This window comes from Syngnathoides biaculeatus, chromosome 6 (assembly GCF_019802595.1).
Source record: "Syngnathoides biaculeatus isolate LvHL_M chromosome 6, ASM1980259v1, whole genome shotgun sequence".
NCBI lineage: Eukaryota > Metazoa > Chordata > Actinopteri > Syngnathiformes > Syngnathidae > Syngnathoides > Syngnathoides biaculeatus.
Genome location: NC_084645.1, coordinates 18,088,911 through 18,107,463, shown reverse-complemented (window position 1 = coordinate 18,107,463; position 18,553 = coordinate 18,088,911). Strand labels below are relative to the sequence as shown.

At 38.7% G+C, this 18,553-nt stretch overlaps 2 protein-coding genes across 10 annotated transcripts in view; one reads left to right on the top strand and one right to left on the bottom strand.

Annotated features, from left to right (window-relative positions):
• Positions 1-3,839: 3,839 nt before the first annotated feature.
• On the bottom strand, positions 3,840-13,422 carry mlycd (malonyl-CoA decarboxylase). Of its 4 annotated transcripts, none has more exons than XM_061821513.1 (6): positions 12,476-13,422; positions 10,871-11,375; positions 8,786-8,898; positions 8,506-8,662; positions 7,053-7,205; positions 3,840-4,904 (listed from the first exon to the last, which is right to left on the bottom strand). In XM_061821513.1, exons 1-6 carry the CDS (start codon positions 12,499-12,501, stop codon positions 4,359-4,361), a joined length of 1,500 nt encoding a protein of 499 aa, XP_061677497.1. In that variant the 5' UTR covers positions 12,502-13,422; the 3' UTR covers positions 3,840-4,358. The 4 variants fall into 4 exon arrangements, with proteins under 4 accessions (XP_061677497.1, XP_061677498.1, XP_061677499.1 ...); XM_061821514.1 differs by lacking the exon at positions 12,476-13,422 and adding an exon at positions 11,927-12,067; XM_061821515.1 differs by lacking the exon at positions 12,476-13,422 and adding an exon at positions 11,701-11,845.
• zgc:173742 (DNA topoisomerase I, mitochondrial) overlaps positions 11,493-18,553 on the top strand; it is a 47,936-nt gene continuing 40,875 nt past the window's right edge. The window contains exons 1-5 of one of the 6 annotated variants that reach the window (XM_061821506.1): positions 11,493-11,633; positions 12,258-12,388; positions 13,457-13,516; positions 14,184-14,230; positions 16,469-16,570. In XM_061821506.1, the coding sequence (XP_061677490.1) occupies positions 12,269-12,388; positions 13,457-13,516; positions 14,184-14,230; positions 16,469-16,570 (329 nt within the window). In that variant the 5' untranslated portion in view covers positions 11,493-11,633; positions 12,258-12,268. The other 5 variants (XM_061821507.1, XM_061821505.1, XM_061821508.1 and 2 more) reach the window with 5 other exon arrangements.

The following is an 18,553-nucleotide window of genomic DNA, read 5'->3' as shown; positions in this document are numbered from 1 at the left end:
TAAAAGTCAATAGAGCGCATTATATTTAGGTATAGATAAAAACAAAATCACATTGTATAGTCGTACACACGTAGATAGGGTGGCAAAAAAGGTGTATATTTACAATTCAATATGATATTCAATGTTTAATGCTACAAATTTATATGTATTACAGTAATGTGCGTCACCAACCTGAGATTCCTGACCTGCTTGCGGGAGTTTGCCATTTTATGGTCATTAGTGTAACATATTTGTTGCACCTGCACCAAACATCAGAAACCGCTGCCCGTGAGTTTGTTTTAACTTAAACTAAGACGAAAAAATGTCGGCTACAAGGGCTAGTTGTGCAGCCACTTAAAAAAAAAAAAAGTGTCATCACTCCTGCCGAAGAAGTGGGGAAACTGTGAAGCAGCGCGCCAGTTCAAAGTGGCCGAATCAAATGTGAGATTGTGGAGGATGACAAAGGAGAAAATAATCCATCATAAAGCACATGGTAGAGTTTTGGGATGTGGGAGAGTTGCACAGTTTCCAGAGATGGAGGAAGAGCTGCTAGATATTGTAGCCGAGAGGAAGGCAAGAGGCTGCGCTATTAGCTCGCCTCAAAGCGCTGAGAATAATGAGGAATAAAGTGAACCAAGACTTTTGGGATAAAAAAAAGTTTCCTCACAAACCCCGTGGATGGCACAGAGGATGACATGTTGTGGGAGGAAGATGGGATCGTTGTTCATGATGCAATCCAGGAGGCACCTGAACTGGACCCAGTCATCAATGATGAGTTCCCTAGCGATGTATCAAAGATAGCTATGGTTCTTTTTAGAATGGAGATGAGTCAGATGTTTCTTTTGAAGTCTTGGCCAAGGATGTGTAATGTAGAGGATAAACTGCACTATGCACAAATGTTTTATGCACAAATATTTAATTCAAAAAATGTTCAAGTTAAACAGTGTTAAATGGTTTATTTAAGACTGTAATATGTGTTATCAACAGTATTAATAAAATGTTATGCCATCACTGAGCATTTTTTTCAGTTGGTTCAGGGATTCTGTTCAATTACAGGGATCAGGACAAGCGTGTCCTGTGGCCGGTCCCGAGATAAGTATTACCGCTACATCAGCACATGCCCAAAGATTAGTCATGATTGTTGGACAGACATTTTTTTTTAAATAATACAATTACAAACAATAAAAGTACAAACCTAGCAAAATAGAGATACAAATAATTCCTAATATTTTGAGCAAATGGGTAGCACCAAATTGGTGGCGTGCATTGTACATTGTTAGAAGGGTTTTTCTGATTTTTTTTTAGGTCAATTTTGGTGGTGCTTTATACTTCAAGACACATTATACACGAGAAATTACTATACATAGAGAACTGATTAGGACAAACACATGACCTCGTCTATGTAAAAATACAATAAAGGCTACAAAATGCATTAAAATTTGGGGGTAAGACAATTTGGAGTTGAATTAAAATTGTCTGAAAAATACTCCATCCCTTATAATGACTGTGATAATGAATGAAACTTTAACTTCAGTACTATACAAGTGATGAGAGAAAAACTAATAAAACCAAAGAACTGGATATGGAACTTAGTGGAACATAAAATATCTGGCAGTTTAGAATAATGTGAACATTTTCACCAATACGGTAAAATAAATAGTGGGCAGCCCAAATCATAACAGCTATTCACATGAAATGACCAGAGAAGCCTGCCAACAAATTAAAAATCTATACTGCTCTGAAAACCTTTGCTTCTGTTACACATCCAATATCGCTGACCAACAATTTCTAAAACCGTACATTCTGCCGAAGCTCTTGCAAAGCTCATGGTGTGTTTTTATACTTACTTCTTCCCGATCAATCAAAACTGAGCACTGTTATCAAATGCTGAATTTTTGAGACAGCTTTTGTATTGAAGTGTGCAGCTGTATTATATGTTGTGTTCAATGAGTGCAAATCCAAGATCCACAGTGTGAACTATGAAGATTATGATTTAGTCATATATGTGTGCAAATATTCCCATCACCTTTTTTTGCTTTAAAATAGAAACACATGCACAAAGGTTCCCATTAGTAAAAGGGATTTGAAACATAAAATGATATGTCTCAACACTCTCTCACTAGCAGCAATTATGGTCACTGAAAAAAAAGTACATGCTGCATTTGTAGAGCAAATTCTTCTCAAGAAGGGACACGGATTGAAATATGAATATCAACGCTATAGCCTTCCTCTTGAAAAATATATTTGTCTAAATAACTCAAGGAGACGGTGCCTGTTGTTTCCAGAGCAAACAGTAATAATCTGTTGCAATCTAGTGGAAAGTGTTTCTTCAAAGAAAAGTAAAGTCTTGAATTTGTTAATTCATTATCCAAATGGATCTGCCGGGTTACAAAAAGTGCAGTAGGATTAGATCAAATTGAAGACCCACGGGCTCACCGTACAAGTGCATATACATGTTCATTTATTTTAAAAAGTATTTTTAAAAATCAAATTAAAAAAATCCAATTGAATAAGTAAGTTTCTTTAGGCTTGTCCCTTTCGGGGTCGCCACAGCGTGTCATTTCAGATGAACGCACATATATGTTTGGCACAATTTTTTCGCCGGATGCCCTTCCTGACGCAACCCTTCTCAGGGAGTGGAGGCCCCAGTGGGATACAAACCCACAACCCCTGGTTTACCAAACCAGTGCTGTAACCACTGAACTACAGGGCCTCAAAAAAATCAAATTGAATGAAACATTTAAATAATTTGAACCCTGCCGTCAGGTGCACTGCATCTATCAACTCATATTAACTGCCTCTGGTGAGGAAGCTCGTATAATTTCATTGAGGGACTAGATGTGTTGATAAATCAAATTTCAGTGCTGTAAAGATTCATTGAACAAGCAATTTGTCTTCTTAGTTCGATGAGAAATGGCAGACTGACAACTTTAACAATAAAATATATATTTAACTGTACAGCATACTATGTTTTCCCCCAATGATTAATTTCCATACATAATTATAAAATTAGTTAATTTCTACAGAAACTGTTCTGTGTTCATTGATGTTAGACCTCTTTGTGCAAAGGTGGCTCAAGTAAATGGAAGGTGTTGAAAAGGGGAATGCTTCTGCACCCCCATGGAAATCTATGTACATAGTTCACTCTCAATTATACAACAGTGTGACAGATTTCTTCGTGTCCCTTCAACACGTGCATGTAGACCCACAGCTATTTGAAAACGCAAACAGGTCTCTCAACAGCATCCTTTAATCACGCTTTTTGTTCTTTATTCTCCTCCCCACTTCTTCACAACGGAACACCATCAATTTGACCATTTACTTTAATTTTATTTCTCACTCCATTAGGTTCAGGACGTAGAACAGCACTGTGAGAGAAAAGGGAGGAGGAAAGGCCATATAAGGAAAAAAAAAAAAAAATCAGGCACCTTGGAGACATAAAATGTAATTTCACAGTCAACTTGCTGTGATGTATTATTTCACAACAATGAGGTGTGGGCTGATATGAGCCCTCCTTGGCACCTGCACAGAGCTGTTAGAACATCAGTTATGGCTCTCCAGGGGAGCTTCGTGCTGTGTGTGTCAGCAAAAGTATCCAAAGAAAAAGGGGGAAACTACACCAGGGGGATCTTCCCTAATGCTTCAGGAAGGAAATAGGTGAACTATGATGATTGTGATACATATGGAGGTTTTTAAGTCCTGTTCGATATTTATGTTTTGGCATACCATAGTGCTAAAAATAATGATTTATATGGACACTTCGCATCTGTTTTTTTTTCAAACATATTGTCTTGAGTTTGACAGCGCCCGCAAAATAAAACCTTCACATATTACCATGAAATTAAAGCACCACAAACATCTGAAATGATCCATAAAGGGGAAGATTTTTAATTGAAACAGTAAATGTAATAATTATTCACAAAAACAGTTTTTGGAGGATACTTCCAGTCAGAATTCATTTGTGGAAACCTAAAGTATTGTGAACTTGAACAGCTGGTGTTTGTAGACATAAAAAAGAAACCCTACGTTCTCCCTTCAAAGAGACAGTGCAACCCAGTGGAAGGATCATTTATTCCAGTAGCTGCACAGCCTCATTGCTCGTACTTCACCATTACACACACAGTTATCTTGGAACATGCTAAATTGTAAAACGATGCAGGGCGCTTCATGAGCTGCTGTCTCCCATCATCAGGGTAAACTAGCACAGATGCACAAGTCTAGCCTATGAATGTACTTCAAATAACAGATGGGCAAACAGTATCAGCCGATGTCTTCTTAGGGATGCTCACAAAGCTGTCCCTCGACCAAACAAGATTGTTTTATCATGTGGCTGTTGCTCTTAGATGCAGTCATATGCACAATTGCACATGGTCTCTTTTTCAGAGTTTACTGTTCTTCTGAAACTGTGACACCAATCCAAGAACTTGATCCGATGCGATGATGATTTTATTTTGCAGGTAAAGTGAACTGTTTTTTGAGGTCTCATTTAAGAAGTAACGATAGTTCACCATGATGCCGCAGGAGTTTGCCACACCCTTCGGGCTCGTGTCAGCATGCCAGTTAAGCCGCCACATGGTGGCGCCATTTTGGAGGTGGAAGTTGGCCACTGGGTTAAGGGCATAACCCCGCCTTTTCTCCCCGAAGAGATACCAGGCACATAGCCGCATCAGGACAGGCTCCAGGAAGCAAGAGAGACGTTCAGAACGCATCCATTCGCTTGTTGCAATTAACTTACGAAGGGCATCCATAGCACTGGTACCAGGAGGTAAGTCAGTGGCTTTCTCCACTTCGTGCCACTCCTGCTCAGACAGGAGGTCCAAGCCATGGCCTTCCTTCCGGTACTGGCTGAGGAGCCCTTGGAGCCATGAGGAGAAGCCTGGGATGGGGGAGAGGCTGGAAAAATGGGCAAGGTGGGGAAACTCACTCTAGAAGGGGAAAGGAAAATTAAATATGCATTAAATAAAAACAATTGTGAACAAAAGAAGATGTTATACATCATCATTTTCAAGTGTGACGCAAAACCAAGAACTAAGAACCTCAATTTAATTTGCAAAACACAAAATGATGTGTGTGCTCTGACGTCTGCTTCATGATCCTGCTGATGGAGATGGATGATCCTCTCTCTCCCCCCAAACCCTGTTCAGTTTTCATCCTTAACAGTCCCTTTCCTGTCAATTTCCATTTCTGACACTCCTCTTTTATTTGCACTCCGGCACACTTCTACTCTTTGATCATAACTTTCTTAGCCTTCTATGCTTGTCTTGGCAAGCTGACATCTTTGCTGATAAGCAAGAGTGTGATGTAGCAGAGGTGATAAAAGATACAGATGAGAGAGCAAGTGCCAGACATCCCCAGGGATTTAACTTTCGGTCTTTTGGCTGTATAGCACCTCAGTGTTAGCCTTTCTTTCCGTCAACATCCGGCTGGTTGCAAGTGCTCCTTTATTATCATTGCCTTCTTTGCTCCAATATCTTTTAACGCTAAAAACAAGAACATGGATACTCTTTGTAAAGATTGAAAGGGTGGAAAAGGGAACCTGGGGAACAGGATATTTGGAAAAAGGTGCTGTGCCATCATAGAAATGTCCACAGCCTTTTTGTACAGTGGATCGGTTTTACGTAAAGCAACATTCTAATGCCACAGAAACACATACATTATTGAAAATACGACTCACCATTACACGAAATGCCGTTGTAAAATTAAGTGGAAGCTCTGTGCTTGTTTCTATTCAACAAATCAGTCACATTTTGGTGTAATGTGAAAAAATAAAACTGAAAACATACTAAAGCATAATACTATTTTAGTCAGTGTTTTTTTGGCGCAAGCAATATCCATCTTGAGTTTAAAATAGGCTTATTTTATAATATCAGCTTCTTAGTCTCCGTGTGCCAAAGCACTTTTTTGAAGGCTTCATTTTCTCATTTGTGAGCAACCTTCCTGCAAAAGACTCACCTGTACCAATACACCGTTTTGGTACGACAGTGGGTATCGTCTCTTAAATGCAGCTTTCTTTTTTTTTTGGAAAGTTTTTTTTTTCTGTTTCAGGATTTAATCTTTTCCCTTTCCAAAGAAAATCTCAGAAAATTTATTTCCCTCATTTTTGCTAGCTTGTGGCCTTACTTATTTCTTTCAAACAACCATAACACACAATCAAGTTAAGGCATTTGTCATGTACTAAAGCTTAGACAGATGGCCCTAATTTCCAAAATGTATCTTCTGCAGACTCTGATGATCATTAAAATATTTTGTGTTTATTCTCTCTGTCGGGCCTGGTACCTACAGTAATTACCCACAGCCTAGTTACCAGTACGCAGTGATGGTTGAGAACTGCTGCTCAATAGAACTTTGTCTACAAAAGACAAGCACAACCATCTCCCCTCATTTTGAATCAGGACTGACCTTTTCCTTTCCTTTGTCATCTTTTCTATCATAAATTTGGTCCCTGTATGAGTGTAGTGCTCATCTCTTCACCTCTGCTGAAGGTAAAGTTTGGTCTCAAGCCTCTCCGTTATCTTTAATGTAGCCCCAAAGGTAAACCAGCACTTACATTGCCAGGGTGTGGAAGCAATTCTTAAATTGGACATAAAAACATCTGTTCAAAAGAAAAATTTATGATCCAAAAAGCACATAGCCATTTTTCCACTGTCAAACAAGATCCTAAAAGGAAGCTAAAAGAACTGATAGATGTCAGTCAACACCACAGTATAAAGTAACATCTTTTCTGGTCTCAGACAAACAGATTTAGGTTGAAAGGAAAAAAAAAATCTATTGTGTTTATTGAGACAGCTTACTTCAAATGGAAAATGCAAATGAGTAAAATCCAACAATTTTCTTGAAGAAAAAAACTTGAATGTAATGCATTGCAAAACTGTTGGCAAGCTGACGCGCTAAACTCAAAAATCCACTCACCAATTTTTTTTATAACAAAATTATTTTACAGTCAGTTCAAACGTAAAATCGAAATAACGTAAAACAAATGAACGTAAGTAGAGGAGCGTCTGTAAATGGATAGAGTATTGACACTCAACTCCTACAATATCAAACCCACAACTAGAATCACATAGTGCACCGACCTGCAGTTCCCGCACCACCTTCTTGATGAGATAGTTTCCAAGCTCAACGCCTTGCAGACCAGCTTGCGTGGAGGAGATGGAGTAGAAGACTGCTGCATTTACTTTGTTTACGTCTTCCTCCAGGTCAAGGGTGGAAAACTCACGAACAATACTCTAAAAAAAGGGACCAACATATATTGTAATACAAGATAAACAAAAAAAGGAATAGGATTTACCCATAGCCTTTTTGAAGTTATCATCAAATTTAGAACTTATTTTGTGTTTACTGGTAAGGCAATTTATATTTTGCAATAACACGGATGTCAGTCGTAAAATGTTTAGTTCAAATGCAATATTGTGCTTGCAGCTTTTACTAAGATCTGACAGTCCACAACATTATGCCCACTTTTATAATCTATGAAATCCAATTCAAAAGTTGAATCCAAAAAGCTGGTCTTTACAAAATACAGCAGTTGTAATTGAAACCATAAATTGTGGTAATCCATTTTTTTTTTCTTTGGGGTGGGGCATTATTCATGCATTGTTTTACTTAGCTAATTCAGTTCACTTCTTTTCTCTGCCAGTTTAGTGCAACAGCGCCAGTAGACGGCAGTGGCCAATTCAGGAACTGACAAACTTTGGCAACACCATTTTAAGTGACAAATAGATACTATTTTTTAACACAACAGTCTGTTTTATCCGATATCTGTTATATCGAGGTCCGTTTCAATCAAGATTCCAGTGTACAGCCTATGAAAAAAAAAAAAAAAAGGATAAACAGTGGAACAGCTGTTGAGTCTTGGCGCCACAGTTCGGAGGACCAGGGTTCAAATCCCGGCCCCACTTGCGTGGAGTTTGCATGTTCACCCCCATGCCCGTCTACGTTTTCTCTGAGGATTCCTGTTTCCTCCCTCATCCCAAAAACATGCATTCACTGAAGACTCAAAATTGCCCCTAGGTGTGATTGTGAGTACAAATGGTTGTTTGTTTCTATGTGCCCTGTGATTGGCTGGAAACCAGTTCAGGGTGTACCCCATCTCCGGCTCAGAAAATTGTTGCATGGTTATATCAGTACATTATTGTACTGGTATGGGTGCAAATGTTTGGCCACTTTTAAGACCTCAGTATGGGTGATTCTGATGAGAACACCAAGAGCATTTTATAATGTTAATAGTGACCGTTTTACACCATTGCAAACAACAATAAGAGGGTTTAAGCTCGTTATTTATTTAACTGAGAGCTTCTTAATGCAAAATCCTCATGTTCTCCAGAATGTCTAAAAGTTCAGTACAGTTAAAATCAAAGTTTATCTCACTTTTAGCCACTGTTGGGGTCACTTAGATGTAGGTCAAATTGCTGTTTTTTAGATGACAATAACTTAATTACACGAAGGAAGAAGAGTATAATAAATCCCCATTTTTTTGTGTGTGTGGTGAAATTCAGAAACATTTGTCCAAAGTCTTTCAATTGTAACCTGTATGTTGTCAGAGATTTCCTCTGTGAGGGCGACATGCAGCACAACCAAAGGCTCCCCAGGCATGGCAGCATGGGTGAAGGCATAGCAACGACGGTACGGCCCCACTCTGCGCTTCAGATCAGCCCAGTTTCTAACAGGGTGCACAGCCTCATACCTGATAGAAGATTTGTAATTAGATTTTACATTTCCCAAGCAGAGCTGTATGTTTCAAATCTAGACCTATGTTTGAGAAGGCCACCAAAAATAAGATATTGGAGAATCACATTCGATGCCTTACTGGCTGATCTTTTGTAGGATCTCACAGGGTGACTGCCAGGTAATTCGCTCTAGTCTGAGTAAACCTATCGAGAACCACTCGGACAGCAAGCTCTTCAGTGCTCCATTTAGGTCCTAAGGGAGAAGATGACGAGTCATGAAGAATTTCATCCTTATAAAAATTTCAAGCGATCCTCTTATTGTGTCTACAAACTACTAGATAAACAGTACAAACAAAATCATCACTTGCAATTGCTTTTGTCTTGATGAATTACATCTCTGTACCATATACTGATGTGGGCTGCGTAGTCTCCCAGTGTCTATATGCTCTTTTAGTCTTCTCACTTTAAGAGTCATTACATATTTGAGCTTGTAATGTTTACACAGGATTCTCTTCAATAAGCAACTTGCCATTTGAAAGCAGACCTGATGCCCTTCAAAAGGTCAGACTTCATTTAAAGCATAGATCTTCCAAACACACAAACTGCTATGTTCATATGCCCTCACGCAGATGCTCATACATAGTTATATTGAGTGTTCCATAAAATGACTATCGATTTGCTGGTCAGCTATATCATTGGCAAGCTCTGCTCATCTTTAGTCATGCTGAATGCTGCAATATTACGAACATTAGAGCAAAGATAACTGTAGTAAGATAGAATGAACTATGTCTTCAAATCATCATATCTGCATGCTGATACTGTACCTTTGCCCCAGTAAGGTGTGTGCCACAGAGCCACCCCAGGATGCTTTCAGTCGCGGCAAAAAATAGCCAGCGTGACACTAATGTAACCCACACCGCCCACTAACGTCACTAGCACAGTGGGCTGTGAAGCCTGCAAGATTAGTTATAATGTCAATTACACAATAAAGCATGAGAAATGCCAATGGTCGCCTTTTTTTCCCCCTTCCCTCCTTGCATACAATAGCTGTAATCTACAATGGACACAGCCAACAGCAAAGCAATGAGCAGTAAATACAAGTATGAATATTGTAGGGAGTATTGGCCTGTCTAATTAAAATAATAATTTATTGATTAATTGGATTAATTAAAAAAACATTACATTTCCATTCCTTCATTCAATAATAGGGATTTTTTTTCAATTTTACAGTGCATGAAAGGCCCAAACACAAACTGATTATGATTCAGTCACTCGTATGAGCCAGAATATGAAAGGAAATAGGCAAAAATGTTGGTCACATAGTTTTCCAATGTAAAAGCAAATGTTTGCAAATGTCTTTTATTTTGATTAAACACCAAGTCTGGTTTCATGGGGGACAACAGAAACATGAAAATATTTACTGTTGAGAGGCCGGGAATTTTGCCAATTTCAGTAGAGGACCCATGTGGTCTTCATGGTCCAGATTTCACCAACAAGTTCTCTATTTATTCAATTGCCAACAGAGCCCCACACGTGAATGTTTTTAAAGAAGGATTTAAAACTTTTTTTCTTAAGATTTTTAGAGTATTTCCACTTTTTCAATAATATTTCTTGCACTGTACGCTGTTTTTAATTGTACTTTTACATTCAGTTTATGTTGGGTCATTTTTATTTTGTTCTCTGGTTTAAATGTTTTATTTCTTAGCATTCATATGCTTTTGCCCATGTAAAGCATCTGGAGTTACCTTGTGTATGAAATTCCTGTATAAATCTGCTTTGCTTCAGAAAATGAAACTCGCAATCATTTCCAATAATCTCAATCACTTTTGGAGCTACTGTTAAACAAGAAATTGCATTTGGAATGTCCCCGTTTCATTTCGAAAATAGTTTTGAATCTGGCAAAATATATATGGCCATCGCAGCAATTATGTCTGTGAGGACTGCCAACGTATCAGTTGTTTCGTTGAAAGCTGTAACTGGGGTAAAGGGCATCGGGGTAATGCTTTCTGAAATATGAACCACGTGAATGGGCCTTGTGGACTATGATGTCTCTGTAGATTAACTGCCATCCACATGGACGTAACAAATTAAAGCCGATTCAAAATTTAACTGCAACAACATTCGCATTGGCTTTTCACGTTGAAAGTTAAATAAAACAAGCAATTCGAATGTATTGGCTCGTGTGAGCGCCCGTACAATTTGTAAACAAACAGTAGATGCTTTACCCTAAAGTGCGGGCTTTCGCTACTTCTTGATGAGATGATTTCAAGCACGTCGGCTCTAAGGTCCACCAGAAACTTCACTCCCCCTTCCACCCTGCTTATGTGGTTCAGCAATTGTTTATAGCGAGGAGTCAAACTGTATCGAAGTCTGTCCTCAACCTGCAAAATGGTCGCCAAGTCCCTGAGTTGGGAATCCAGAAGTTTCCCAGCTAACTCCGACACAGTTTTATGATCCACTCCAAAGTCTCGTGACAACTTCGCCAGGAAATCGAGTTTCTCTTCCTTGTCGAGACTTCTGTAGAAGTGCATGAAATCCAAGCTGTTTGCTTCTGGAGGAGGGGGAGATTTCTCTCTTGTTTCGTATGTGGGTAACGGCGATACGACTCGTGCCAATAGTTCCTCCATACCAGTAACCGCTCCACTTGTTGAAGACAAACAACGGCAGATGCCGAAGTCTGACGCCCGCAGAGCAGCTTTCACGACAGTCCGAAGTCGCCAGCACTTCAAGCTGGCACGAAAAGCACAGACAGCAGGCTGGGTTAGCATTGTTGGGAGGGAGCACAACTTGTTTAGGGAACACAACCACTGAGAGCGTCAGAAGAAAAGTGTTTCCGGGTTTCTTAAAGAGACAGTACACTTTGGGTTTATAACATCACTCGATCCCATTGGATTCTGGTGATGCAATGACTTCGTACTGATCCTTTGCCTTTTGAATCACCATATCGAAGGGACAATCTCGAAACATGGAAACACGTTTTAACCGATTGTAAGCACATATAAGTCTACGTGTATGTCCAAATTGGTATAAAAATCAGGCTTTTCAAAACACTTACATATTCTGGATACTATATTCATTTACTCACTCTTCGTAGTTCATAAATTTGCCAAGCTGTTAATTTAAAAAAACGTCCCTTGTTTTATGCGCCAATTCATTAGCTTGCCGAAATCAACAAAAATGACGGCGTTTTATTCTGACAAATTTCAAGTCTGAAATGAGAGGAACCCTTTAATCAAAATGGGGGGGGGGGGGGGGGACAGGTAAATTGTTGTCTATCCAACCTGGCAACGCGATGCATCCCTGAGTTCGGCCAGCCTCACTTCACCTGGCCCTTAACGTCGCCCGTGACTAGCTTAAGCGACAGAACTACGTGAAAAGTTATTTCATCTTCTTCAGCATTCATCCGGTATTTTCAAGCACACAGTCGGAAACAGATTGCATTTGCACGTAACGCAGCCCAGCGTTGTTTAACCTGCAGCTGGATGAAATTGACTCGTTTGTGTTAATTGGCGAACGGAGAAGACGACATTTTCCCCGTGCGACCAAGTGGGAATATTTATGACGTTTTCTTGACCAGTTGACTAATTTTTCATGTAATTTGTATCTTAAAAGACCTGCGACCGATGGGGAGAGAGAAGGGCGGGAAAGAAAACGGTAAGACCAAGCAGAAAGTCACTAAACTGACGAAGACTGTTAGCGACAGCGAGGATGCTCGTGCCGACAGTGACACGCTACAAAACAGGTGAGTGCAGTCTTTACCACAAATATTTGAAGTCAAGTACTCTCGTCAATAGTTTGTCGCATTTTTTTCCACTAAACGCATGCATTACCTACGCTGGGCTAATCGTGAGACCATCCGCCATCATTGTTATGTTTAATATCGGAGGAAAACTGTAAAATACACATGGAAGAGTCACCCAAGAGATCAAACCCAGAACAGTTTGCTGTGAATCAATTGCACTATCCATGCAAGAATGCCCGAGTACAAAATATTAATGAATGAATGCCATTTATTGTCATAGTACGACTACACAACGAAATTAGAACTCATCTCCTGAGTCAGTGCATAAAAGCAATATAAGAATAAAAAACAAATACGCATAAATAAAAAATACGTGTAAAACGGAGTGCATAAAAATCAAGATATCGAAATCAGTGTGCGTTTGCTTTAATAGTGGGGCTAGAGGAAAGATTAGTGTAATTAACCATTATGTCTGCATTTTTTCCATGCATTTTTGAGCAGACAAACATTTGAATGAGGTATTATCTGTCATTATGTATAATTTACAACAGTCTCTAGTTGAATTGACACTCGTGAGTGCTACAGTAAGCAACAGTTTTTTTTTTTTATTAAATTCTACACAGAGACAGAATAAAGATTGGTTTGTTTGTCAGCCATAAATCTTAAAGCACTAACTTTCCGATGTATGATCATATCTGGTGCCTGTTGTAATATTTTTTTCAAAGGAATACAGTTGAGTAACTGGGTCCTAATTATGACCTGCTGTCTTGCTTCTCAAGTGTGGAAAGGTTAGACTGCGAAGAAACATGAAAGATCTCCATGGGGAACTTCTGGGACACAGCTTGACTAATTGGTGGTATTTTACTGTGTTGTCGGACCAGAATACCAACCAGGCCAAGACACGAGTTGACAACAAGTTTGCCTCCTTTTATAAAGTACAAAAAGACCCATAAAAGGGGCCAATTCATCAAGTTTAAGCGAGTTTTTAAAGTGACTTTTCAGGTCCTTCTAACTACTTGTATTTTAAATACTACTCACAAATTTTATATTTTCTCTTCTTTCTCATATGAGTTGGAGTGCAAAGCCAACAAACTCTGCAGAGAAATCTCGTAATGGAAAAATCCAGAAGGTAAATCACAGTTGTTTTCTACTATGTAACTTGCAAGGCTTCTTTTTCCATCATCATTAAGAAGGTAACCATGCTTGCCAAGCTCAATAAGAAAAACATTTAAATTGAACTACCTCGTGGATCATACCTAGACATTTAGCTTAAAAAGTATTTGTGAAGTGTGTTCTTTCACATATGGATTTAAAAAAAAAAAAAAAAAAAAAAAAGACCTGACAATTTGCAACCCCAAATATCTTAACCAGAACATAAAGAATTACAGCACAGTTTACTAACTACACCGGAATGTCAAACACAAACTCAACCCAAAACTGTAAACATTACTGTACTTTGCGGCCAAAGAAGATAAACATACGTTGGACATGTGAATTGAAATAGAGGTGATAGCGTTATTCCCAAATAAATTAACTTCGACTTGTTGATCTGCATATAAATATCTCCTTTTAAAACATGAACATGGAAAATTGTTGCTTTTCAGAAAATTACTGTTAAAGTAATATAATTACATTTCATAGCTCTTATGCCATTTTTCAACTTTCTTGGAGAAAAGGTGTTGTAAAGTAGGAATGTGCAACACCCTTTTTAAATTTATTTATTTTATTTATTTATTTTAAAGATGGTGAATATTGGTGGGTTGCACATAGCTGAGTTTTCATCTGTCTTCCTGCAGGTTAAAGCACCAAAGACTGAGAAGCTGGAATCACCTAACGAATCCAGGTAGAGATGAAATTTTAATACCACTTTCATTAAAGGCCCAAATAATATCTGACAAGCTGCCCTTGAGTGATTGTCCTTAAAATCGTTTTTTTGTGCCTGTGTTTAATTTCAATATCTATTCATTTTGACGTTCTAACAACCTAGAGAAAATCCATTCACTTTTTATAGAATTAATTTAGCTCTCCCATAGAAATAATTATACCCTGTACTGAGTCTATCTGTCTTTTCAGCAAAGTAATAAATAAGACCGCATGGTATGAGTGGTTGGGTACTCTGCAGGTTGCTTGCTGGTATGGCAGATGGTGGCCCAAGTCTTGCTGTGTCAAATCTGTCTCACAGCAGTGTTTTTGCAGACTTGTGGTTTGAGTCTAACCCTATTTGAAGAGTGACATTTCAAAGGCAAAATCGGTTTGAAAAATGTTACTCAAAAGTTTTTTTTGGTCAACTGTTTAGGCAGCAATTAAGTGAGTTCACACCAGTTAGCTAGTTATGGTTGCAATTAATGCTTCGGTGCGAAAGTTACATTTCATAATGCAAACTAATTCCTCTAATGACCCAACGTTTTTTCACAGTACTCCATATATACGCAAACCATTAGAGATAAAATAGCATTCGCATTATCTATGTCTGTTGTTTTCTTCTATAAAACAGCGAGTTGCTGTTTTTATTTTCTAGAGCAGTACAGTTCAGATAAAACATGTTACCTTGAGGCTAGCTATCTTTATTGATATAATACTGCTATCGGTTCATTTAAAACTAAGCATTTTCAGAAAAATTAAAGCATTATGATACAAAAGAAAATGGAAAGTGCCGTTTTAGTGATTAGAACCCTGTTAGTGATCAGCATTAACATAGAGGCTAATTGCTCGTCAGCAACATATTGAGAGAAGAAAAAAAGACTTTTGGACCAGTGAATTTAGTTCAAAATGTTGAATTACTGTGTAACTGAATGAGTTAATTTTCAGAACTATGAACTGAACTACTTGACATAGAAAATGAACTTTCCAACACTGATCCTGGATTATATCCTTTATATCCTATGTGGTATCCTATCGTAACATATATTGAAGATTGAAAAAAAAAGTCTGTGTAATATATACATAGCTATACACTGAGGCCCCGTAGCTCAGTGGTTAGAGCACTGGTTTGATAAACCATGGGTTGTGGGTTCGTATCCCACTGTGGCCTCCACTCCCTGAGAAGGGTTGCGTCAGGAAGGGCATCCAGCGTAAAAATTGTGCCGAACATATATGTGCGTTCATCTGAGATGACACACTGTGGCAACCCCAAAAGGGACAAGCTGAAAGAAACCATCCACTGTGTATATACACTTATGCACATAGCCAGTGGGTGAGAAAAGTTTTTAACACCATTTTTTTTCACTAAATATACCTCCAAAGGTGCGGTTGACCTAAACATTTCACCGGATGGTGGGATCATATTTAGATTCAATTTACAAATTACCCTTAAACTTATTGATGGCATCATCTCATCTGTCTCGGGATAAAAATGGTTCATGCAGATCTACTCATGAAGCTCTCAAGCTAAAGTTCACATTTACGTCATATTTCCCTCATGCATTTCTGCAGTATCCCTGTGTTTAAGTAAAACTATGATGAAGGAATTTCAGCAAACCCCAGACTTAATGAGTTTTGTTCCTCTTTACGCGCCAGTTTGCACAAACTACCCGGGTTTTTGTTGTGGGTGTGTCAAAAGTCTTTAAGGGAGAATTAGCCTATTTGGAAACCCTGCACCAATGAGAGAAGATGGCACTTTCAGTGCAGCAAAGATATGCTGATTGCAATTTTTTTATGCGACATTTTGAAAATCTGGTCTCAGGAAGTTGCACCTGCGCCGCTTAACCACTAATGCAAACAAATTTAAGTTTTTATGTAGTGCTTGACTGCAAAAAAAATATCAGGAAAACTGAGATAGTGAAACAGACAAAACTACAGAATCTAGTACTCCATTGTTGTATTTGCAGATCTTTTCTGATGCTATCATCAAACTTATTGTATTCAGAAACAATTGTCTAAATTCACTTAACTGGGTTAAGAGAAATTAAAGGTATTAAGTTCACAACCCACGGGTTAAATTATCCTTAAACCAAATTGTCTGACCACCCCTTGTTGAGACCAGTCTTTTAGACTGTTGAGAACAATGAAAAAAAAATCAAGTTGACACACACACAAATCTAACCGAATGTTACATGGACGGTATCTTATCCTTGTATGCTAGAGAGACGACAGACAATGATGACTTCACTACAAAGAAGAAAGGAGTGAAAAGAAAAAGAATCAAAGATGAGCCTGCTGATGTTCCCACCAGTGACATTAAAAAGTGAGTCATTGTCTGCATTTTAAGCTATTGATTGACCTAAAAAATACTCAGGCTGACCTAGCTATAGAGAGCGACATATGCTATGCAGACTTGGATTTAATTTCCATCTAATAATGTGAATTGTTGTGAAGAGAATTTACAAAATGGGACTACAGTGAGCGGCACAGTGGTGCAACTGGTTATATCGTTGGCCTCACAGTTCTGAGGACCAGGGTTCAAATTCTGGCTCCGCCTGTGTGGAGTTTGCATGTTCTCCCCGTGCATGCGTGGGTTTTCTCTGGGCAACCTATTTTCCTCCCACATCCCAGTAACCATTTTATTAATTGGAGAGTCTAAATTGCCCTTAGGTGTTGTTGTGAGTGTGACTATTGTTTGTATCTACTGTATGTGCCCTCCGATTGGATGGCAACCAATTCATGTTGTACCCTGCCTCCTGCCCGATGATTGCTGGGATAGGCTCCAGCACTCCCATGGCCCTTGTGAGAATAAGCAGCTGAGAAAATGGATGGATGGTCTTTGCAGCCATTTGCTCCAATGATTTATTTTTTTTTTTTACTCAATGTACACACAGCACCCCACATTGACAGAAAAAAAAAACAAATTGTTGAAATTTTCAAGATTTATTACATAAGAACTGAACTGAAATATCACACAGCCATAAGTATTCAGACCCTTTGATCAGTATTTAAGACCCATTTTGAGTTAATCCAGGCATGAGTCTGTTTGGGAATGACGCTACATTTTTTTCACACCTGGATTTGCGGATCTTCTGCCATTCCTCCTTGCAGACCTTCACCAGTTCTGCCAGGTTGGACGGTGAATGTTGGTGGACAGCCATTTTGAAGTCTCTCCAAAGATGCTCAATTGGTTCTAAGTCAGGGCTCTGGCTGGGGCATTCAAGAACAGATATGGAGTTGTTCTGAAGCCACGACTTCATTATCTTAGCTATGTACTTCGGGTCATTGCCTTTTTGGAAGGTGAACCTTCAGCCCAATCTTTGGTCCTGAGCACTCGGAAAAGGTATTCATTCATGACATCCCTGTACTTGCCCGCATTCTTATTTCCTTCAGTTGCAACCAGTAGTCCTGTCCCTGCAACTGAAAAACACTCCCACAGCAAGATATTGTCACCACCATGCTTCACTGTTGGGAATGTGTTAGATGTGTCATAAACAGTGCCTAATTTTCTCCACACATCATGCTTAGAATCAAGACCAATGTATCTATCTCTATCTTTGGTCTCATCAGACCAGTAAATCTTAATTCTCACCGATTGGAGTCTTTCAGGTGGTTTTGAGCAGTCGATGCAGTGATTCACTTTTCTTGCACTGAAGAAGGCCTTCCGTCGGGCCACTCTGCCATCAAACTTATATAGACAGGTGTTGCGGTTTTCTAATCAAATTCAATGAGTATATTCAGGCACAGTTGGACTCACATGAAGGTGTAGAATCATCTCAAGGATGATCAGCAAGAAATGGACAGCATCGGTTAAATGTCACAGTAAAAGGTCTGAATACAAATGGCTGTGTAATGTCAGTTTTTCGATTTCAATAAATTAGCAAAAAATTCAATTTTTAATTTTTTTTAATCACCGGTAATGCTCATTATAATTTTTTTTTAAAAAGATGCTCGATGCAGAATAATTTTCTGGACAAAGTGTCCAATCACGTCCTTCCTCTCATCCAATCAGCAATGAGTCTTATCTCCCTCGCCAGTACCTACATCTTCCAGTAGCTTAATTTTAATTTTGAGTTTTTCAATTGCTCCTGTGTTTAGTTGTTGTTATGATTACGATTAGTTATTTGCTATCGTGTTTTTTAATTTGCCATTGTTTGGTCATTTGCTATGCTTTGCACTTCAGGGCCATCGTACATACTTCTGCTAGATACATACCAACAATGCGTCGCATAACACAAAATAGAAAATACTTGGGAATTAATAGGTAACACTGAGTTCCTCTATAAATAAGCATCCAGGTAAGATG

Coding starts and splice junctions, on each gene's coding strand:
- mlycd (XM_061821512.1), bottom strand. CDS start 11,413: ATGCTAACCCAGCCTGCTGTCTGTGCTTTTCGTGCCAGCTTGAAGTGC. Junction 8,899..10,870: donor GCGAAAGCCCGCACTTTAGG/GTAAAGCATCTA, acceptor CTTCTCCCTTAG/GACCTAAATGGAGCACTGAA. Junction 4,905..7,052: donor AGGTGGTGCGGGAACTGCAG/GTCGGTGCACTA, acceptor TTCCCCTTCTAG/AGTGAGTTTCCCCACCTTGC.